General features: G+C 40.5%; 1 protein-coding gene across 3 annotated transcripts in view; it reads left to right on the plus strand.

Annotated features, from left to right (window-relative positions):
* Window positions 1-1,987: 1,987 nt before the first annotated feature.
* The window catches only part of PDE3B (phosphodiesterase 3B), a 191,785-nt gene continuing 175,426 nt past the window's right edge, over window positions 1,988-18,346 (plus strand). For 2 of the 3 annotated variants that reach the window (XR_011441143.1, XM_023646082.2), the window contains exon 1: window positions 2,157-3,283. Coding sequence is in view for 2 of the 3 variants with exons in the window: in XM_023646082.2 (XP_023501850.2) it covers window positions 2,297-3,283 (987 nt within the window). In the remaining variant the exon portion in view is untranslated. Of the gene's footprint in view, window positions 3,284-18,346 lie in introns of all 3 variants that reach the window. The other variant, XM_023646081.2, reaches the window with a different exon arrangement.

The raw sequence follows: 18,346 nt of genomic DNA on the forward strand, positions 1-18,346 counted from the left end.
TGGATACAAATTCTTTTATTTTTATTTGTAAACACTGCAAGTTTTCTTTAGTTTGTTGGTACAAACAATTCAATGGTTGCACTTGGCAATCTGAAACATGGATCCTAAAGATGCCTGTATATTTTTGGCATTCAAAATCATAGCTTTTTAAGACTGGAAGGGACTTTAAAGGTCATCAAAATTAAATAGCTTCATTTTCCAATTGAGAAGAACGAGGCCTGTAAAAGTTATGCGACTTGGTTAATGCCAGGGCATGAATGTCTGGGCCAGGACTAGAACCTATGACGTGGATTTTCAGTCCACTACTATTTCCATTACTATGCCCATCCTACCTCAGATGACAACCCAAGGTTTAAAAGCAACAACAACTTTAATCTGAATTTGCTCTAACTTTCAAATCACTTTATTATTTCCCGTGAGAATTTGTAATGGACATTTCAGTAATGTTGGTGCTAGCTTTGTCTTGCTCTTCTGTACAAGCTCAAAATGTATCCATTCCTACTTTAATCTTTGACCAGTAGTGATGAATTCTATGCATATCATTTAAAAAATGTATTTGCTGAGTTCTATTGAAATGGGCCTTTTCAAAAAATTTCAGTTGTCATGGTGGAAATAAGACCCCATGGATTTTTACCTTTTAGGGCATTTGAGTAATCAATTTGAAAACTCTATTAAATATTTTTTTCCTTTATCTAAGAGACAGAAAAGGAATGGGAATTCTGTTTTTTTTTTTTTCATCTTGGTCAAATTCTTGTGCTAACTTCTCAGTGATTTCTGCTATGTATGTGAACTATGACCATCTACGAAAATGGTCTGTTTTAGGTCATGGCTGTGGGCAGAGATTAATTGGTGAAAAATGGGCCTGTTTGTGGGATTTACCACACAGTAAGGTTTCTCATCTCCCTGGAAAAATGTGGAATTAGCTCTTTGAGAAATGCAGGCCTGTCAGGAGGTTGAAGGGAGAGTTTCGGTGGAGGGAAACACAGTTCACTCTCTAAGGCAGTTATGATTGGTGAGATTCCAGAGCAGTTCCTTTGGTTCAGCAAAGTTCTTCCCGCTTTCAAGTCAGTCTTTCCTACAAGTTGCTAGTTTCACCAGTAATTCACAGATAGTATCTTATTTGGCTTCTTTCAAGGCGAACTGATCCAAACTGGGCAATGGTCTTGGAGGGGACTCCTAATCCTCCCATACGCCCTCTCCAGAACACGCTGTTACGGCGGAAAAGCCTTCAATGTGGGAAGAACTTTGCACTGCAGATTTTCTATGCTTGTTGAGGGGGATACGGGCGTGAACCAGTGGGTGCGTATGGCAAGGGTGTGAAGCAGAGGATGGCCTGTTAGTTCCCCGCCTGTGAAGATGGTTCTCGAGGAGGACAAACTCGTTGGATGCTCCCAGAGAGCACTCCACGTGCACGCTCCTTCCTAAGAGCCACTGCAAAGATCCTGGGCCTGCTGTGTGGCCCAAGGATCCACGTCGCTTTGAGGACAGACACACAGCGATTAGGGTTTCTTCGCCATGCCCATGGTGGTTGCCGCCCTTACCAGATCACAGCTCGGCTCGGATAGTCCAAGGGCCCACCTTGAACCGGGAGGAGGTTAGAGGCAGGACCTGCCGCTCATCTTCCCTACTACGCACTCCCCTTGGGGACCGCAAACACCCTCTTTCCCCAAGACCCCAGCGATGCCCTGTCAAAGCCTGGCTGGGTGTCTGTGACTTACTCCCAAAGGGAACCTGAGCGCCCGGGGTCCCAGACGGCGGGCTTGGCCCCTCCCATCCGGAGAGGACCCCGGCCGCCCTCGCGCCGCGCTCTCCCCGCCCGGGCACGCTCGGTCGCCGGGGTCCCGGCTGGGGCGGGCGGGCTGCGGCGCCGGCTGCAGCGGGACGGGGCGCGGGCGCGCGGGCGGCGGGCGGGGCGCGCGCCCGGCCGGGGCAGCCGCGAGGGAGGAGCGCCGCCCGCCCGCCGCTCGCGCGCCCAACGGACCAGGCTGGGGCCGTGAGGTAACTGTTGCAGCCCGCGGGAGCAGGCAGGCGACGCCGCGTCTCCCGTCCCGAGAGGTGTCCGAGGGAAAAGGAGGGGGCGGCCGAAGCGGTCCCGGAGAGAAGCCCCTGCCGCCCCTGTCCTCAGCCGGCATGTCGCGGAGCCCGCCGCTCCTCCGCCCGCGCGGCGGGGACCCCGGGCCGCGGCGGCGGGCACAGCCCTGACGTGCTGGGACACGGGGGCGCCCCGAAAGCGGCGGCGAGGGGCGAGGGAGCGCGAGCGGGCCGAGCCGAGCCCGCGGCCACCCCGGTCCGGGCCATGAGGAGGGACGAGCGAGACGCGAAAGCCATGCGGTGCCCGCCGCCGCCGGACAGGGCCGGCTCGCCCCCCGAGAGCCTGAGGAACGGCTACGTGAAGAGCTGCGTGAGCCCCCTGCGGCAGGACCCCCCGCGCGGCTTCTTCTTCCACCTCTGCCGCCTCTGCAACGTGGAGCTGCTGCTGCCGCCGCCGGCCTCCCCCCTGCAGCCGCGGCGCCGCTCCCCCTTCTCCCGGGCGCGCCTCTCGCTGGGCGCCCTGGCCGCCTTTGTCCTCGCCCTGCTGCTCGGCTCGGGGCTCGAGGGCTGGGCTGCCGGCGCCGCCCGGCTGCGGACCCTGCTGAGCGTCTGCTCGCTCAGCCTCAGCCCCCTCTTCAGCATCGCCTGTGCCTTCTTCTTCCTCACCTGCTTCCTGACCCGGACCAAGCGCGGCCCCGGCCCGGGCCCGGGCCCGGGCGGCGGCGGCGGCGCCTGGTGGCTGCTGGCGCTGCCCGCCTGCTGTTACCTGGGGGACTTCTTGGTGTGGCAGTGCTGGTCGTGGTCCTGGGGGCCCGGAGAGGCGGGGGCCCCGGCCCCGCACACGCCCCCGGCGGTGGCGGGCAGGTTGCTCTGGGTGCTGGGCTGCGTGGGCTTGCTGACGCTCGCGCGCCCGCTGCGGCTCCGGCACAGCATCCTGGTGCTGCTCTTCTCCAGCTGCGTCTGGTGGGTCTCCTTCACCAGCCTCGGGGCGCTGCCCTCAGCCCTCAGGCCGCTGCTCTCCTGCCTGGCGGGCGGCACCGGCTGCCTGCTGGCCTTGGGGTTGGATCACTTCTTTCAAATCAGGGAAGCGCCTCATCATCCTCGGCTGTCCAGCACCGCGGAGGAAAAAGTGCCTGTGATCAGACCCCGGAGGAGGTCCAGCTGCGTGTCGTTCGGAGAAACTTCGGCCAGTTACTATGGCAGCTCCAAAATGTTCAGGAGACCTTCGTTGCCTTGCATTTCCAGAGAACAGGTATGTTACCAGAAAGCGAGGTTTGCTAAGGAAGCGCTGCGGTTTTCTCCCTTCAGTTCTGCCAGTTGAATTAGCGTATTTGAAAGCATGTTAACTTCCAGGGTGGAAAAAAAAGTTTTACTCTGGAAGGAACTCCTAAAATACAGGAAGATTTTTTTAAAATGCAGAAGCACCTTTTATTTTTGGATAGAAATGAAATAGCAGTCTAATAATATTGTACTTCTTAAAGACTTTGTTTATGCAGTAGATGAGTTCTTAGAAGACTGAAGTGAATTATTTGCGGTTTAATAGCTTGATTACTCCCACTGTGGCATACTCTGATGTATATCTTTTTGGTGCCATTTATCTGTTGCTCTTGTAGTGGTGATGTTTCTCCAAAGATAACATACAGCCATTAGAATGAGTGAATATATGTATACACATACACTATGTGAATTTTAATCAGTGTGGTTTTATTATTGTTGATAAGAGAAGGAATTTGAGATCTTATAGTGAACAGTGATGAGCTTTGGAACTTAGACTTGTTAGTTTAGATGAAAAGAAATAATTGGAATAGTTGGAATATTATATATATGTTATATATATATATGTTAGTATTATAATAGTTGGAAATAATTTTTAAGAGATTTCCTCCCAAATTTCAGCAGGATAGGCTAATATAATCATTTACAAACTAACTCATGGTCGTGTATATTTGTTGCATAGTTAGGAAAATGTTGTAAGAATTTAACCCTTAAGTTTAGTACTGTCTGGAAAGAAGCGAAAAGCATTTCCAATTTTTTTTTTCCCTGTAGGTGTACATGTTTTTGTTTTTAAGAAATTGAGATCTTCATCAGGGAACAAGCTTCTATCTTTATGTAGCCTAGGGAAATCTCACCTGTTCTACATCACCAAGAAGCTCAGCAAGTATAGCTGCTATTCACTGAGCATTTGCTAAGTGTAAAACACTTACATATATTGTCTCACATCCTCACAAGAGCCTGGTATATAGTAGGTGACATTAACCTCAATTTAGAGATGAGCAAATTGAGGCTTATAGAGGTTACCCAACTTCACACATCTTGTAAGTGGCAGTGCTGGGATTTGAAGCTAGATTTTTCAGTTTTCAGTGCTGTGTTCTAAGTAACTAAAAGATGAGTGTAGAAGTTTTGTTTAAGTAGAAGAGTAGGGGTCTATATCATTGGTTTTCAGACTTTTTGATTAATGACGTATTTTACACTGGGACTCAGTATATTTGAAACAAAAGTTTCTTGTTCTTGTTACATCTGATGCTCTCTTCAAAATAATCTACAAGCTGCTACCTTGATTTTATGACATGTTTAACACTGATCTGTGGTGTTCTGATGAGACTACACTTTGCTTCTTGAAAAGTTTTCAGAGGCTGCTTCTGTGGTCTGTAGTTATTGGCCAAATTCTTGAAAAAATTGTTTAAAAAATGTGCCTTTTGTTTTCTCAGTTTACTGCCAGTGCTAATAGACAATGCTTAGTTAAGTGTGTATCAGGGGAAACACTGTTGTGAGAAGATTCACTGGAGAGCAAAATAATAGCAGCTGTTTTCATAGCATGGCATAGCATTTGACGTTTGACTATATGTGAATAGAATGCATTTTTTAACACTGGAAAAGTGTTTTAGCATAGTCTCATAACATTTGTAGATAATTTTCCTGAATTTAACAGCATTACACTTTAACGTATTCTAATTGTAATCTGTTGGTGTGGTCAATTATGGCTCGTCTCTGGTAAATTGAAAATTCCTGGTCTTCTTAATCCTAGTCTGGTGCTCTTTCCATCACAACAACCTCTTTCAATTTTTAACTAGGTGCAGTGTTATGCTAGGTAGCATATTTGTATTTGTATGAGAGGAAAATACAATTTGTGCTTTTTAAAAAGGGCATATTGTCTTAGTGCAGAAAACTCTTATTCACATTTTGCTATGAATACGAACTTATTTGGGGGCTTAAAATATATGCTAATAGTTCAAGGGTTTATACATGGTTACTTAATGTTCAGCGTCGTGAAATAATACTACTTTGGCATTACTAGAAATTACTAGATATTTTTAAGTTAGTAGAGATTGTAATAAGAATTTTTACTTATGCTTGTTCCTGAAGTTTAACTTTGGCTCTGTGGTTTCGTTTGTGTGTATATTATGTTAAAGAAATTAAGAGGAAACCAGTATTTTTATGGAAGTAAAGGATCAAAAGATTTTCTCATTTTCAAAGTGCTAAATTTTGTATATGACAATTGTAAAGTCACTTTCTTGTTTCAGAAAGGGAAGGAAGACAAAAAGATTGTGGATAGAACCTGACATAGGGGAAAATGTCCTGGGTTCATAGGCAGAGGATTAAGGGGAGAGTCTTGGCTCTACCATGTAATCTTGGAAAAGTCAGTGAAGCTGAGACTCAGCAGCCCCTCAAAGCAGCGGATCCCAGAAGATGAATTCTGTAATACGTCCCAATTCTAGAATTTCTTTCTTTTAGTTTATACTTTTTGTAAGGTATAAATAAAAGTATATATAAGATGTCACAAATTAGTAGTTCTTGAAGTTTTATTTAAATGTTGAACGTTGATACTGCTAAACTATGTTTTCCAAAGTGTAATAATTGGGAAAAATGAACAAATATTCTGTATTTTTTGAGTAGAGAACTTTTAAAAAGTATATGTGGATTCATTTTGGATCGATAAGAAAATTATTATACTTTCATTTCCTTAAGAATTTAAATGTTTTTACTAACATCCTTGAAAAACAATTGAAAACTCACATCAGTATAAATGTTTTTAATTGTGTGACAGTAGATTTAAAGTAATTTTTGACTTTTGGGATGTAATGTTAGGTACTGTGTTGAAAAGTAATGGCATATGTTTGTAAAACACTTGATTTTCATAATTAGCTTTATAGTGTTTGATGTAAGTGCTATGTATGTGTCAGTTCTTAACTAAGGGTTTTTTGTTGTTTTTAGCAAAGCATTTAGAGATTTAAAGTTTAAATCTAGTTGCTGACTGTATTCTGCCTTGGTGGGTTAATGGAAAGAAGCACTAAATTTGTAGTATATTTGCCAGGAGTCAACTGAAACAAATGGGAAGCTTAAAAAACAAACAAACAGCTGATTAGAAGCTTTGACCAGAATTGAACAAATTACATTTTTATGCCATTTTAGTTGTATATTCTACAATGTAGTTTTCAGCTTTTCAACCAGACCATTTTGTATGTGATAGACTAGGTAAATACGAAGTTTTGAAAAGTGTAAGTTAGTATGTGAGGTATTTTTCTATACCGAAAATGCTAAGTGCTTTCTAAATGGTTAGGTAAATATTTAAAAATTCTGTGGCCTTAAAGCCCATAAATATTATTTAAAGTCTTAATTTTATTTGAGAAAGGTATACACATGTAGTAGGAAGGTTTCTAAAAAAGATTTTAAAGTTAGTGATCATTTACCCCCTTAAGGAATTTGCAAGGCGTACCCCACTGTGAATTTCTTTGAGTCCTGTGGTATTTGTGAAATTTATTTTATAGTTTTAGTAAGTTACTGTTTTAGTCTAACTTCATGTTAATATTTTATAGTAAAATATCAGCTTATGTAATAATTTTATGCTGTATTCTATAAATATTGTATGTACTCTGCCATCAGAGTTATCTTTCAAAAACAGATTTGATCAAGTCATTCGATGTTTAAAAATCTCCCATGGCTTTTCAGTGTCCACAGGATAAAGTTCACGCTCTTGACCCTTGTTGCAAAGTTGACGGACTCTTAGCCTTTTTTGTTTTGTTTTGTTTTTAAAAAAGCCATCTGGGACTTAATGGAGCACCCCCTCCTCACATCCATCCTTGGGTCTGGCTATTTGAGGACTGCTCATTGTTATTGACTTAAAGGTTTCTTTTTCTTTTGCTTTTACCATTCACACTGGCTGAAATCTCCTTTAAGGAACAAATAAAATTAAGAAATCTTTGGGCAGTACAGTCATACTCAAATTAGTGTATAAGCTGAGAAAAAACTTCATTATAGCAGGGTTGGCCATATTTAAAAATGAAAATTGATGTATTATGTGAAGCAGTGATAATGTGTGATAGAATATTTTCTTTATATTGCATGAAATAGTAACACCTCTGTAGTTTGTTTTCCCACACTGAGTGGAAGTTATATAGGGCCAACAATAAGTAAAACTATAAAGTTTGTTTTCATTGTCTTCAGACTTTTTATCCTCTTCAGTAGCAGAGATTCTTTCCTTTTTCCCTTTCAGTTACCGAGTCAGCCTGTTTCCCTAGCACTTTCTCCTGCCTTCCTATACCCCATCCAAGGCAGGAAGAGTCTATACTTGCTGAAAAAGTTTATTTCAACATAAATATATTTGTACAGATATAGAAGAGATAGAAGAGATTTAGACTTTATCTAATTGAAATCTGCTCATTTTATAGAAGGGAAAGAAATTCAACTCCAGAGAGATAAAAGTATTGTCTCTAGGTTGTGCTGAGAGATTGGGTTACAGGTCTTGACCCCTAGTCTACCTATACTTTCCATAAAGAGCATAGGTACCTGCAGTCATAGTTTCCCAAAACTGTGCTTAATTTTGCCATCTATCTCCCATTATATAAGTGATTGACGCTGGTTAGAGGAGTTTGAAAGTAGTGGTAGGAGAGAGATAGGAGGGGCTCTTGAAATCACGTAGTTCACAATGACGTTGAAGATAAACTTGGTACCTGATGTGGTTACTGCAGAGTGACTTCTCAGGATGCAGCTGGTCTCAAACTTAAGTGCCTTCAGAGGCCAGCCACATAACACATTTATGTTATATGTTGAGGAAGGAGGGGAGGGTAAGAGGGATGGAAATGAACTGGCTATTACCTACTTTGCCTAAGAGCATTCAGTTTAAACAGAACAATCTGAGCAACTATGTTAGCCAAACAAAACTTTAGTAGGAGAGCTGGGTTCTGTCTGTGGGTAGTTCCTGACAGTTTGTAACATTGGGTTATTTACAAGCTGACCCATGTTTATTTAAGTGATTGTTAGAAGCCTGTTTTTAGAACTTGGGGCAGAGGAGTATATTTCCCACTGTCTTTCTCTTTTACAACCTAGAACTTTCCCTCCAATATTTATTTACCTAGCAGGTATCTTATCTTTATAGATTTTCTCTTCTTCATCAGCTAGAGTACATTATTTGGCTACTTCTTCCTTACACTGCATACAACTTGCAGACAGCATATTTAAAAAATTTATAGTTAGCATTTAAATTTGTATCTTAGGAATACCATACATAAAAGAATGTATATATGTATGTTTTTATATGGTTTAAGGAAGAAAAGAAAAAAAATCACGTACTCACCGCTTATTTCCTTTGTCTTTTGCATCCCCTTCTCTCTGCTCCAGAGGCAACACATCTATCCTGATTTTTTTTCTATTCATTCCCTTGCTTATCTTTATAAGTCCCATGAATGTATTCTTAATAGTTGAAATAATATGTTGTTAATGTTGCCTGCTTTTGAACCTTAAGAATATAGAATGATGCTATATGAATTATTCTGTAGTTTTCTTTTTGCTTGACATTTTCTGAGATTCATTCATATTGATGTGGATAGTTCTGGTTCATTTTTTCAATGCTATATAGTATTTCATTGTATGACCATAGTAAAACTATGTGTCCATTCTACTGTTCATAGACTCTTGGGTAGTTTTCATTTTTTTGCTATTGGGTACAATGCTGCTGTGAAAATTCTTGTAATTGTCTCCTGGTGTATGTGTGCATCTAGAACTAGAATTGCTGAGTTGCAAGGTAGGCTCATATTCAACTTTATGATGTATGGGAGGCAGAGTAATGGTGCCCCAAAGATATCCACATTCTAATCCCTGGGATTTGTGAATTTGCTACCTTACATGGCAAAAGGGACTTTGTAGATGGGATTAAGTTAAGGACCTTGAGATGGGGAGATTATTCAGGGTTATGTGAGTAGACCCAGTATAATCACAAGAGTCCTTACAAAGTGGAAGAAGGAGGCAGAAGAGATCAGAGAAGGAGATGGGGCGATTAAAGTAGGGTTGGAATAATACAATGTGAGAAAGACTCACTCAACCCCTCTTTGGCTTTGACAATGGGGAAAGAAGGCCAGGAGCCAAATAAAGCAGGCAGCCTCTAGAAGCCGTAAAAGACGAGGAAGCGGACTTTTCCCGAAAGTCCTCAGAAAGTAACGACCACCTTCAGTGAGACCTGTCAGACTTCTGACCCACAGAACTGTAAGAGAATAAATTTGTGTTGTTTTATGCCACTGAGTTTGCAGTAATTTGTTGCAGGAATGTATTGGTTTCCATTAACTGCTGTAACAGTTTGCATGAGTTGCTGTAACAAAGTACCACAAACTGGATGGCTTAAATGACAGAAATTCACTGTCTCAGTGTTCTGGGGCCTAGAAGTCAAAGATCAAGGTGTCCTCAGGGTTGGTTCCTTCTGAGGGCTCTGAGGAAGAGTCTGTTCCATGCCTGTCTCCCAGCCTCTGGGGGTTTGCTGGCGGTCTTTGGCATTCCTCAGCTTGAGGATGCGTCACCCTGTCTTTGCCTTCTGCTTCACATGGCACTCTCTCTCAGTCTCTTCACATTGTCTTCACTCTGCCTGTCTGTGTCCCAATTTCCTCATTTTTTTTTAAAAGATTTTATTTTTCCTTTTTCTCCCAAAGTCCCCTGGTATATAGTTGTGCATTTTTAGTTGTGGGTCCTTCTAGTTGTGGCATGTGGGATGCTGCCTCAGCATAGCCTGATGAGCAGTGCCATGTCCGCGCCCAGGATTCAAACCGGCAAAACCCTGGGCCGCTGCAGCAGAGTGTGCGAACTCAACCACTCGGCCACGGGGCCAGCCCCCAATTTCCTCATTTTATGAGGACCCAGTCATATTCTATAAGGGCCTACCCTAATGACCCTATTTTAATTTAATCACATCTGTGAAGACCCTATTTCCAAATAAAGTCACATTCTGAGGTACTGAGGGTTAGGACTTCAACATATCTTTTTTGAGGGACCCTTCAATCCATACAAGTAGCCATAGAAAACATAGACACTATGTTTTTCAAAATCGTACCATTTATACTTTTGCTAGCAGTGAATAAGAATGCCCTCAAACCAATGATTCCTATTTACTGACTTTAATTTTTATTAGTCTGGTGGGGGTGAAATGGTATTTCTCTGTGGTTTTAATTTGCCTTTTCCTAATTGCTAGTAAGGCTGAAGTTTTTTTATGTTATGGTCTACGTTTCTTCTTCAGGGATTACCTGTTCATGTCTTTTGCCCTTTTAAAAATTGGGTGGTTCATTTTTCCTTAATAATTCATGAGTTCTTTATATATCCTAGACATCAATCTTTTCTTGCTTATTTGGGTTGCAGATATCTTCTTTCAGTTTATATGGTGTCTTTTGATAACTGAGGTTCTTATTTTAATGTTGTCAAGTTTACCGACCTTTTCCTTTAGTGGTAAGACTCTTTGAGTCTTGTTTACAAAACCCTTCCCTGTTGGAAGTCATGAAATAGACTCCTATATGGTCTTTTTAAGGTTTTGAAGTTTTGCCTTTCAAATGTTTTTTATCCACCTAGAATTGATTTATATGTGTGACATGATGTAGAGATTTAATCTCTTTTTTTTTTTTGCTGAGGACAGTTCGCCCTGAGCTAACATCTGTTGCCACTCTACCTCTTTTTACTTGGGTCTTCCTCTATTTTGTATGTAGATCACTGCCACAACATGGCTGCTAACAAGTGGTGTAGGTCTGTGCCCAGGTACCGAACCTGGGCTGCTAAAGCAGAGTGTGTCAAACTTAACCCCTAGGCCACGGGGCCAGCCTGTCTAATCTCATTTTTTGTCCGTGTGGGCATCCAGTTACATCAATACAATTTGTTGAAAAGTTTATTCTCCATTTATCAGTAGTGCTGCCTCTGTTATATGTGTGAGTTTCAGTGTATGTCTGAGTCTGCATCTGGGCTCTCTGTTATGTTTCCTTGGTTAGTTTATGCTCCCTATGTTAATACCACATGCTTTATAGTAAGGGTATATATGGTAAGTCCCCTCATCTTGTTATTCTTCTTCAAGAAAGTGTTGGTTATATTTGGACCTTTGGTTTTCAATATAAATTTTAGATTAAGCTTTTCAAGTTCCACAAAAAATCCTGTTTGGATTTTGATTGGCATTACATTAAATCCTTTAAACAGTTTAGAGAGGAATTTGCTTTTGATTGAAAGTTTTAAGTTTTTCTAGGTATTTATTTAATGTAACTTTTCAAATTTATTTTCTTAGTTCGTAATATTTTTTTTTGTTTAATCTGTGTAGCATCTGCATTTATGTCCTTTTTTCATTCTAATACATTTGTATCTTTTTTCTTGGTTTCTCAATCAACCTTGCTAGAAGATTATTTGTTTTTTAATCTTTTCAAAAAACCAGGTTTCAGATTGGTACAGGTTTTCTATTTTATTTATATCAGCTCTTACCTTTATTATTTCTTTTTTTTGTTTCTTTGAGTTTATTTTCTTGCTCTTTTTCTAACTTTGTAATTGGGATGCTAAGTGTGGTAATTTTGAGCTTTTCCAGTGTATGCATTTAGGATTATACATTTCTCTCTAAATATTGCTTCAGTTGAATCTCATGAGTTTTGATGTGTAGATTGTTATTGTTCACTCGTAAGCTTTTTCTAATTTTTGTTTTGATTTCCCTTTTGACTAATAAGTTGTTTAGAAATAAAAAAAAATTTCTAATATGCAGGTTTTAAAAATTATTTTGTTGATTTCTGATTTAATTGCCATGTGGGCAAAGAATGTGGCCTAACATATGTTCAGTTTTCATAAATGTTCTCTGTGCTTGAAAATAATGTATGGTTTTCAATTGTTAGGTACAGTGTTTGTTAGTTGTCTGGTAGATAAAGTTTGTAAAATGTCCTTGTCACATCTTCTGTGTCCTTACTGACTTTTTTTATCTTCTTGACCCATCAGTAACTGGAGAGAGTGTTAAGAATCTCGTTTTGCTGGTGGACTTGTCAACTTTCCCCCGTAGTTTGCAGCTTGCTTCTTGTGTTTGTGAGTATGTGTGTGGAGAATAGAACTTTTCAGATTGGATGGAATTACTTATCAGTGGAACAACAAAAAAGATGCATGAGAAATAGCACATTTCAAATGTCTGAAGAGTCATTTTAGGAAAGTAATGAAATATTAGTTTGATCAGCATTAACGTATATTTATGAATTACCTTTTATATGTACCAAGCCCTGGAGATACTAAGATGACAAGCACAGGGTCTGTTTTGCCAGGAGTTCACACTCTAGTGGAAAGAGAAAATGTAAATAAGTAATTACAGTTCAGTATGGTAAGTGATATATCAGAAGTATAGGCAAGGTACCATGGGAGCATTATGGAAAGAACAACTAACCCTTTCCAAGAGGAGAGTCAGAAAGCCTTCAAAGGGGCCAGCCCCGTGGCCGAGTGGTTAAGTTCGTGTGCTCTGCTTTGGCAGCCCAGGGTTTTGCCAGTTTGAATCCTGGGCGCGGACATGGCACTGCTCGTCAAGCCATGCTGAGGTGGCATCCCACATGCCACAGCTAGAAGGACCCACAACTAAAAATACACAGCTATGTACCAGGGGGCTTTGGGAGAAAAAAGGAAAAATAAAGTCTTTAAAAAAAAAAAAAGCCTTCAAAAAGTATGTAACAATTGAACTTTTATCTTCAAATAAAGTTTCTTACTGAAATAAAACAGATAAAAAGTGAATTAAAAAATTTTACTTCTATCACTTTAAAAAGAATTTTTCAGAGTTATTCTAGCATAATCTCTACCTTACTCTAAATATATATGGAGGTAAATGCTTCTTATCAACTGAGAGACCAAAAATTCACAGAAAACGTACTGAGCCAAATGAGGCAAATTGTTCACCTTCAGTCACCAATCAATACTAATAACCAAAAAAGATGCTTAAATTCTCTACCCGAAATGTCAATATCAGTGGTGAAAATAATACAGGTGATAAAAGAAAGTAACCCAGGATCAGGAAAGAAGGACTATTATGAGATATAATAATTATCAAGTGCTATGTACTAGTCTCAACAACTATGTGAAGTAGGAATTGGGATCCTGTTTGGCAGCTGGAAACTAAGGCAGAAAGATGAATTAACTAGCCCCAAATCACTTAGCTGGTACATAGGAAACACCATAATATGCTAAGTGCTGTTTCCAGCACATAGTAAGCTCCTAAGAACTCTCCCAATTGAAACAACTAAACTACAGGTTTAAACATTTTAGAATATCTTTTGAAAGGAATCACTAAGTAAGAAAAATCTCAGATACCAAAAAAATAAGTGAAAGTAATGTGCGGGGGAGAATTTTCCCTTCTTCCCTTCTAGGTTCTTTGAGTGGTCTAATAATTAAGTTGATGTCAGACAGATTAACAGGAGAAAATCAAATTCAATTTTGTATATATAGGAGCCCCATATAAAAATATGAGACTCAAAGAAGTGACCAAAGAGGAAGATTTTATTACTTTTAGACAAAGAAACAATATATTTGTGAAGAATTGGCAAGATAAAGGGATTTGGGCTTGGAGTAGTAAATTGGTGAAGAAGTAACAAGGTTTGTTTATACAGCCTTCTTGGCCCTAAGTTCCCCATCTCTGATGATAGGGATGCCTTCTATTCTCCTGGTACAGGAGGGATACCTTTCACAAAGGATATTTGTCTCCTGCTTTCAAGGGGGGCACAAATAGGGGTCAGAGTGTCCTTCTTGCGCTGGCTGTTTCTCAAGTATTGTTTTTTTTTGGTGAGGAAGATTGGCCCTGAGCTAATGTCTGCTGCCACTCTTCTTCCTCCTTTTGCTTGAGGAAGACTGTTGCTGAATCAACATCCATGCCAGTCTTCCCCCACCTTGTGTGTGGGACTCTGCCACAGCATTGCTTGTTGAGTGATGTGTAGGTCCATGCCCCGTGGCCAAACCTGCAAACCCCAGGCTGCTGAAGCAGGGCACACGAACCCAACTACTCTGCCACTGGGCCAGCCTTCAAGTATCTTGAATTTAAACTCATCAGTATGCCAAAGTGGCATAGTTTTGGGTGGCATATTCTGCTCCTTCGGTAAGAATCCTGAGAGGCAAGCAAACACTAAAACCAGCTTTCATTTGAAGAGTTTCTGACCACCCTTAGAGACCTTGAACATTTCCTTCTGTTAGATATGGCTAGACTCAAGAGAGAAGACCTAGAGTCTGTCCATCCAAAGTCAGGAATCTGGTAGGAAACCTCTATATAAAGCTAAGACCCCAAAGTGCTACTCCCTCAATGTAAGGGTAAATGGGAAATAAATATGGCCATGAAGATGGGATGTCCATCTTGACCTTGGCACAAAGGAGTTGGGAGAGGGATAAAATAAATCTCCCCTGGAAATGAAGAACCACACGAGGGATCTCATAAAGTTTTTTTTGTTTTTATTGTGGTAAAATATACATAACAAAATTTACCATATTAACCGTTTGTGGGGGTGTGTGTGTGAGAGGAAGACTGGCCCTGAGCTAACATCCGTGCCAGTCTTCCTCTATTTTATGTGGGACACCACCACAGTGTGGCTTGATGAGCATGCTAGGTCTGTGCCTGGGATCCGAATCCGTGAACCCCAGGCCACCGAAGTGGAACGCGTGAACTTAACCACTACGCCACTGGACTGGCCCCCATATTAACCATTTTTAAGTATACAGTTTAGTGGTGTTATGTACATTCACATTGCTTTGCAACCATCACCACCATTCATCTCTAGAACTTTTTTACATTCCCAAACTGAAACTCCACACCAGTTAAAGAATAACTCCCCCCACCTGCTGGTAACTGCCATTCTGTTTTGTTTCTATGAATTTGACTACTTTAGATAGCTCCTGCAAGCGGAATCATAGAGTATTTATCTTTTTGTTACTGACTTATTTCACTTATCCTAATCATCATTGGAATTTTGATAGTTAGTGCATTGAATCCATAGATTGCTTTGAGTAGTATTGACATCTTAACAATATTAAGTCTTACAATCCATTAATATGAGATGTCTTTTGTTTATTTGTGTTGTAATTTCTTTCAGCAGTGTTTTGTGATTTTCAGTGTACAAGTCTTTCATCTCTGTGGTTAAGTTTATTCCTAAGTATTATTTTTGATGCTATTATAAATGGAATTGTTTCTTAATTTCATTTTTTGAGTTGTTCATTGTTAATATATAGAAATGCAACTGATTCATATGTGTTGATTTTGTATTCTGCAGCCTTCCTGAATTTGTTTGTTCTAACAGTTTTCTTGTGGAATCTTTAGAGTCCTCATTTAGTTAAACAAATTTCTTTATTAAGACTTTATTTTTTTAGAGCAAAGTTCACAGCAAAATTGAGGGGAAAGTATAGAGATTTCCTATATCCCCTTTGCCCCCACACCTGCATAGCCTCCTCTCTCATTATCAGCATTCCCTACCAGACTGTTACATTTTTTACAATTGATGAGCCTACATTGATAAGTCATAGTCACCCAAAGTTCAAGGTTCACATTATGTTTCACTCTTTTTTTTTTTTCCTTGAGGAAGACTCACCCTGAGCTAACGTCTGTTGCCAAGCTTCCTCTCTTTTGTATGTGGGTTGCTGCCAAAGCATGGCTGACAAGTGGGGTAGGTCACTGCCTGGGATCTGAACCTGGCCTGCCGAAGCAGAGCTGGCAAACTTAACCACTAGGCACGGGGCTGACCTCCAAGTTTTCATTCTTGGTGGTGTACATTCTATGGATTTAAGCAAATGTGTAATGACATGTGTCCATCATTATAGTATTGAAAAAGTACTTTCACTGCCCCAAAAATCCTCTGTGCTCTGTGTGTTCATCCCTTCCCCCACCCCAACGTCTGACAACCACTGATCTTTTTACTGTCTCCATAGTCTTGCCTTTTCCAGATGTCATATAGTTGGAGTCATAGAATACTCATTTAGTTTTTTATCTAAATTAACACCACGTACATGGACTGAGAAACCTCAATTGAAAAATGTAAAGTGGTCCCAGGTAACTGTTAGGGATAAATTCAGATTCTCTAAGGGCTCAAACAATTCCCACAGATAAAATCCCAAGGAAATTGAGCAGAGCATAGTAAAAAAATCCAAAAAACATGCAAGGAAACAAGGCACTATGAGTAAAAACCTGCAGAAAAAAGTATACAGTAAAGGGGCTGGCCCCGTGGCCAAGTGGTTAAGTTCGTGTGCTCCGCTGCAGGCGGCCCAGTGTTTCGTTGGTTCGAATCCTGGGCGCGGACATGGCACTACTCATCAAACCATGCTGAGGCAGCGTCCCACATGCCACAACTAGAAGGACCCACAACGAAGAATATACAACTATGTACCGGGGGGCTTTGGGGAGAAGAAGGAAAAAAATAAAATCTTTAAAAAAAAAAAAGTATACAGTAAAAAACACATCTACAGAGGCTTCAGAGGTTGGAACTATCATATGTCAAATATAAAAAATATGTTTAATATGCTTAAAGAAATAAAATGGAAGCTTGGGAAAATGATTGGGGAACAGAAGATTAAAAGAACAATCATACAGATTTGAAAAGTAGAACTCCCAAAGATGAAAGAATTAAGCACAAATTAAAAACCCAGTGCACAAATTAAATAGCAGTTGAGAGAGAGAATTTGTGAACCAGAAGATAGATCCAAAGAGATTGCCCATGATGTTCTGCAGAGAGAAAAAGATAGAAATTAAAGAGAGACTGAAAAACTTGGAGAATAAGGAGAAAACGTTTATCATGGATTTAATTGAAGTTTCAAAAGGAGATTAAAAAAATGGAGAACGGGCGCTATTTGAAGAGATGGTGGCTGTAAAGTAGGATTTTATAGAACTGATGAAAAATACCAAATGATATCCAGAAAGCCCACTGGATCCCAAGCAGAATAGATGAAAAGAAATCTACCCCTAGACACGTCATTGCAAAATTCTGAACACACACAAAAAAGGATGAGTACTAAAAGAAGTCAGAGAGAAAAGAGAAATTATCTACAAAAAATGAATGGCACTTATACTGACTTATTAATAGCAACAGTGGAAGCCATAAAGCAGTAAATGTCATCTTTCATGTGCTGAGGGAAAACAACTGTCAAACTAGAAATCAATGCCCAGCAAAACTACCATTCTAGAAAGAGAGCAAACTAAGGCTATTTCTTTTTTTTTTTTTTAAAGATTTTGTTTTTTTCCTTTTTGTCCCCAAAGCCCCCTGTTACATAGTTGTATATTCTTCGTTGTGGGTCCTTCTAGTTGTGGCATATGGGACGCTGCCTCAGTGTGGTTTGATGAGTAGTGCCATGTCCGCGCCCAGGATTCGAACCAACGAAACACTGGGCTGCCTGCAGCGGAGCATGCGAACTTAACCACTCGGCCACGGGGCCAGCCCCAAACTAAGACTATTTCTGACCAGGAAAAATTGAGAGGTTTTACCATCAAAAGTACATATAGTTCAGGCAGAAAGAATAACTGAAATCAAGAAGGAATGCTAATAATAAGTAGGTAAAATTATGCAGCTGCGATTTTATAAAACATTACTGACAGTGCCTAATTTGTGAGAGGAGAGCAAGACAGAACTAAAACACTAGAAAACAATAACATTTACGTTGGAAGAAAAATCAGAATAGTGAGATTATGAGAGTAGTGGAAGTGGAGAGAAGGAGGTATGAAAATATTTCATATTCATATTTTCATATGGAGAAAGAGGTCTGACGATATTTCAATCTGGGTATCTGCAAGGTTTGTGGTATCATTAGCTAACCCAGGGAATATGGGGAAAGGAGCTGGTTTGGGAGAAATGATAAAGAGCTTGGTTTTATTGATTAATACATGTTATTTTCTCGTATGTATGCTTGCTATCTCTAAATGAGATGTAAGCTCCCTGAGAACAAAGATCAAACATTTCTATTTTGTATTTCTCATAGTACATTTTGGAGTTCACAGTGGATATCTGTGTTGTATTTACTCTTGTTATTTCTCATAATAGTTCCACGTTAACCTTGAGTGAAGGAAAGAACTATAGTGGAGGGGCCAGCCTCCTAGCCGAGTGGTTAAGTTTGC

Source organism: Equus caballus, chromosome 7, assembly GCF_041296265.1.
Source record: "Equus caballus isolate H_3958 breed thoroughbred chromosome 7, TB-T2T, whole genome shotgun sequence".
Taxonomy (NCBI): Eukaryota; Metazoa; Chordata; class Mammalia; order Perissodactyla; family Equidae; genus Equus; species Equus caballus.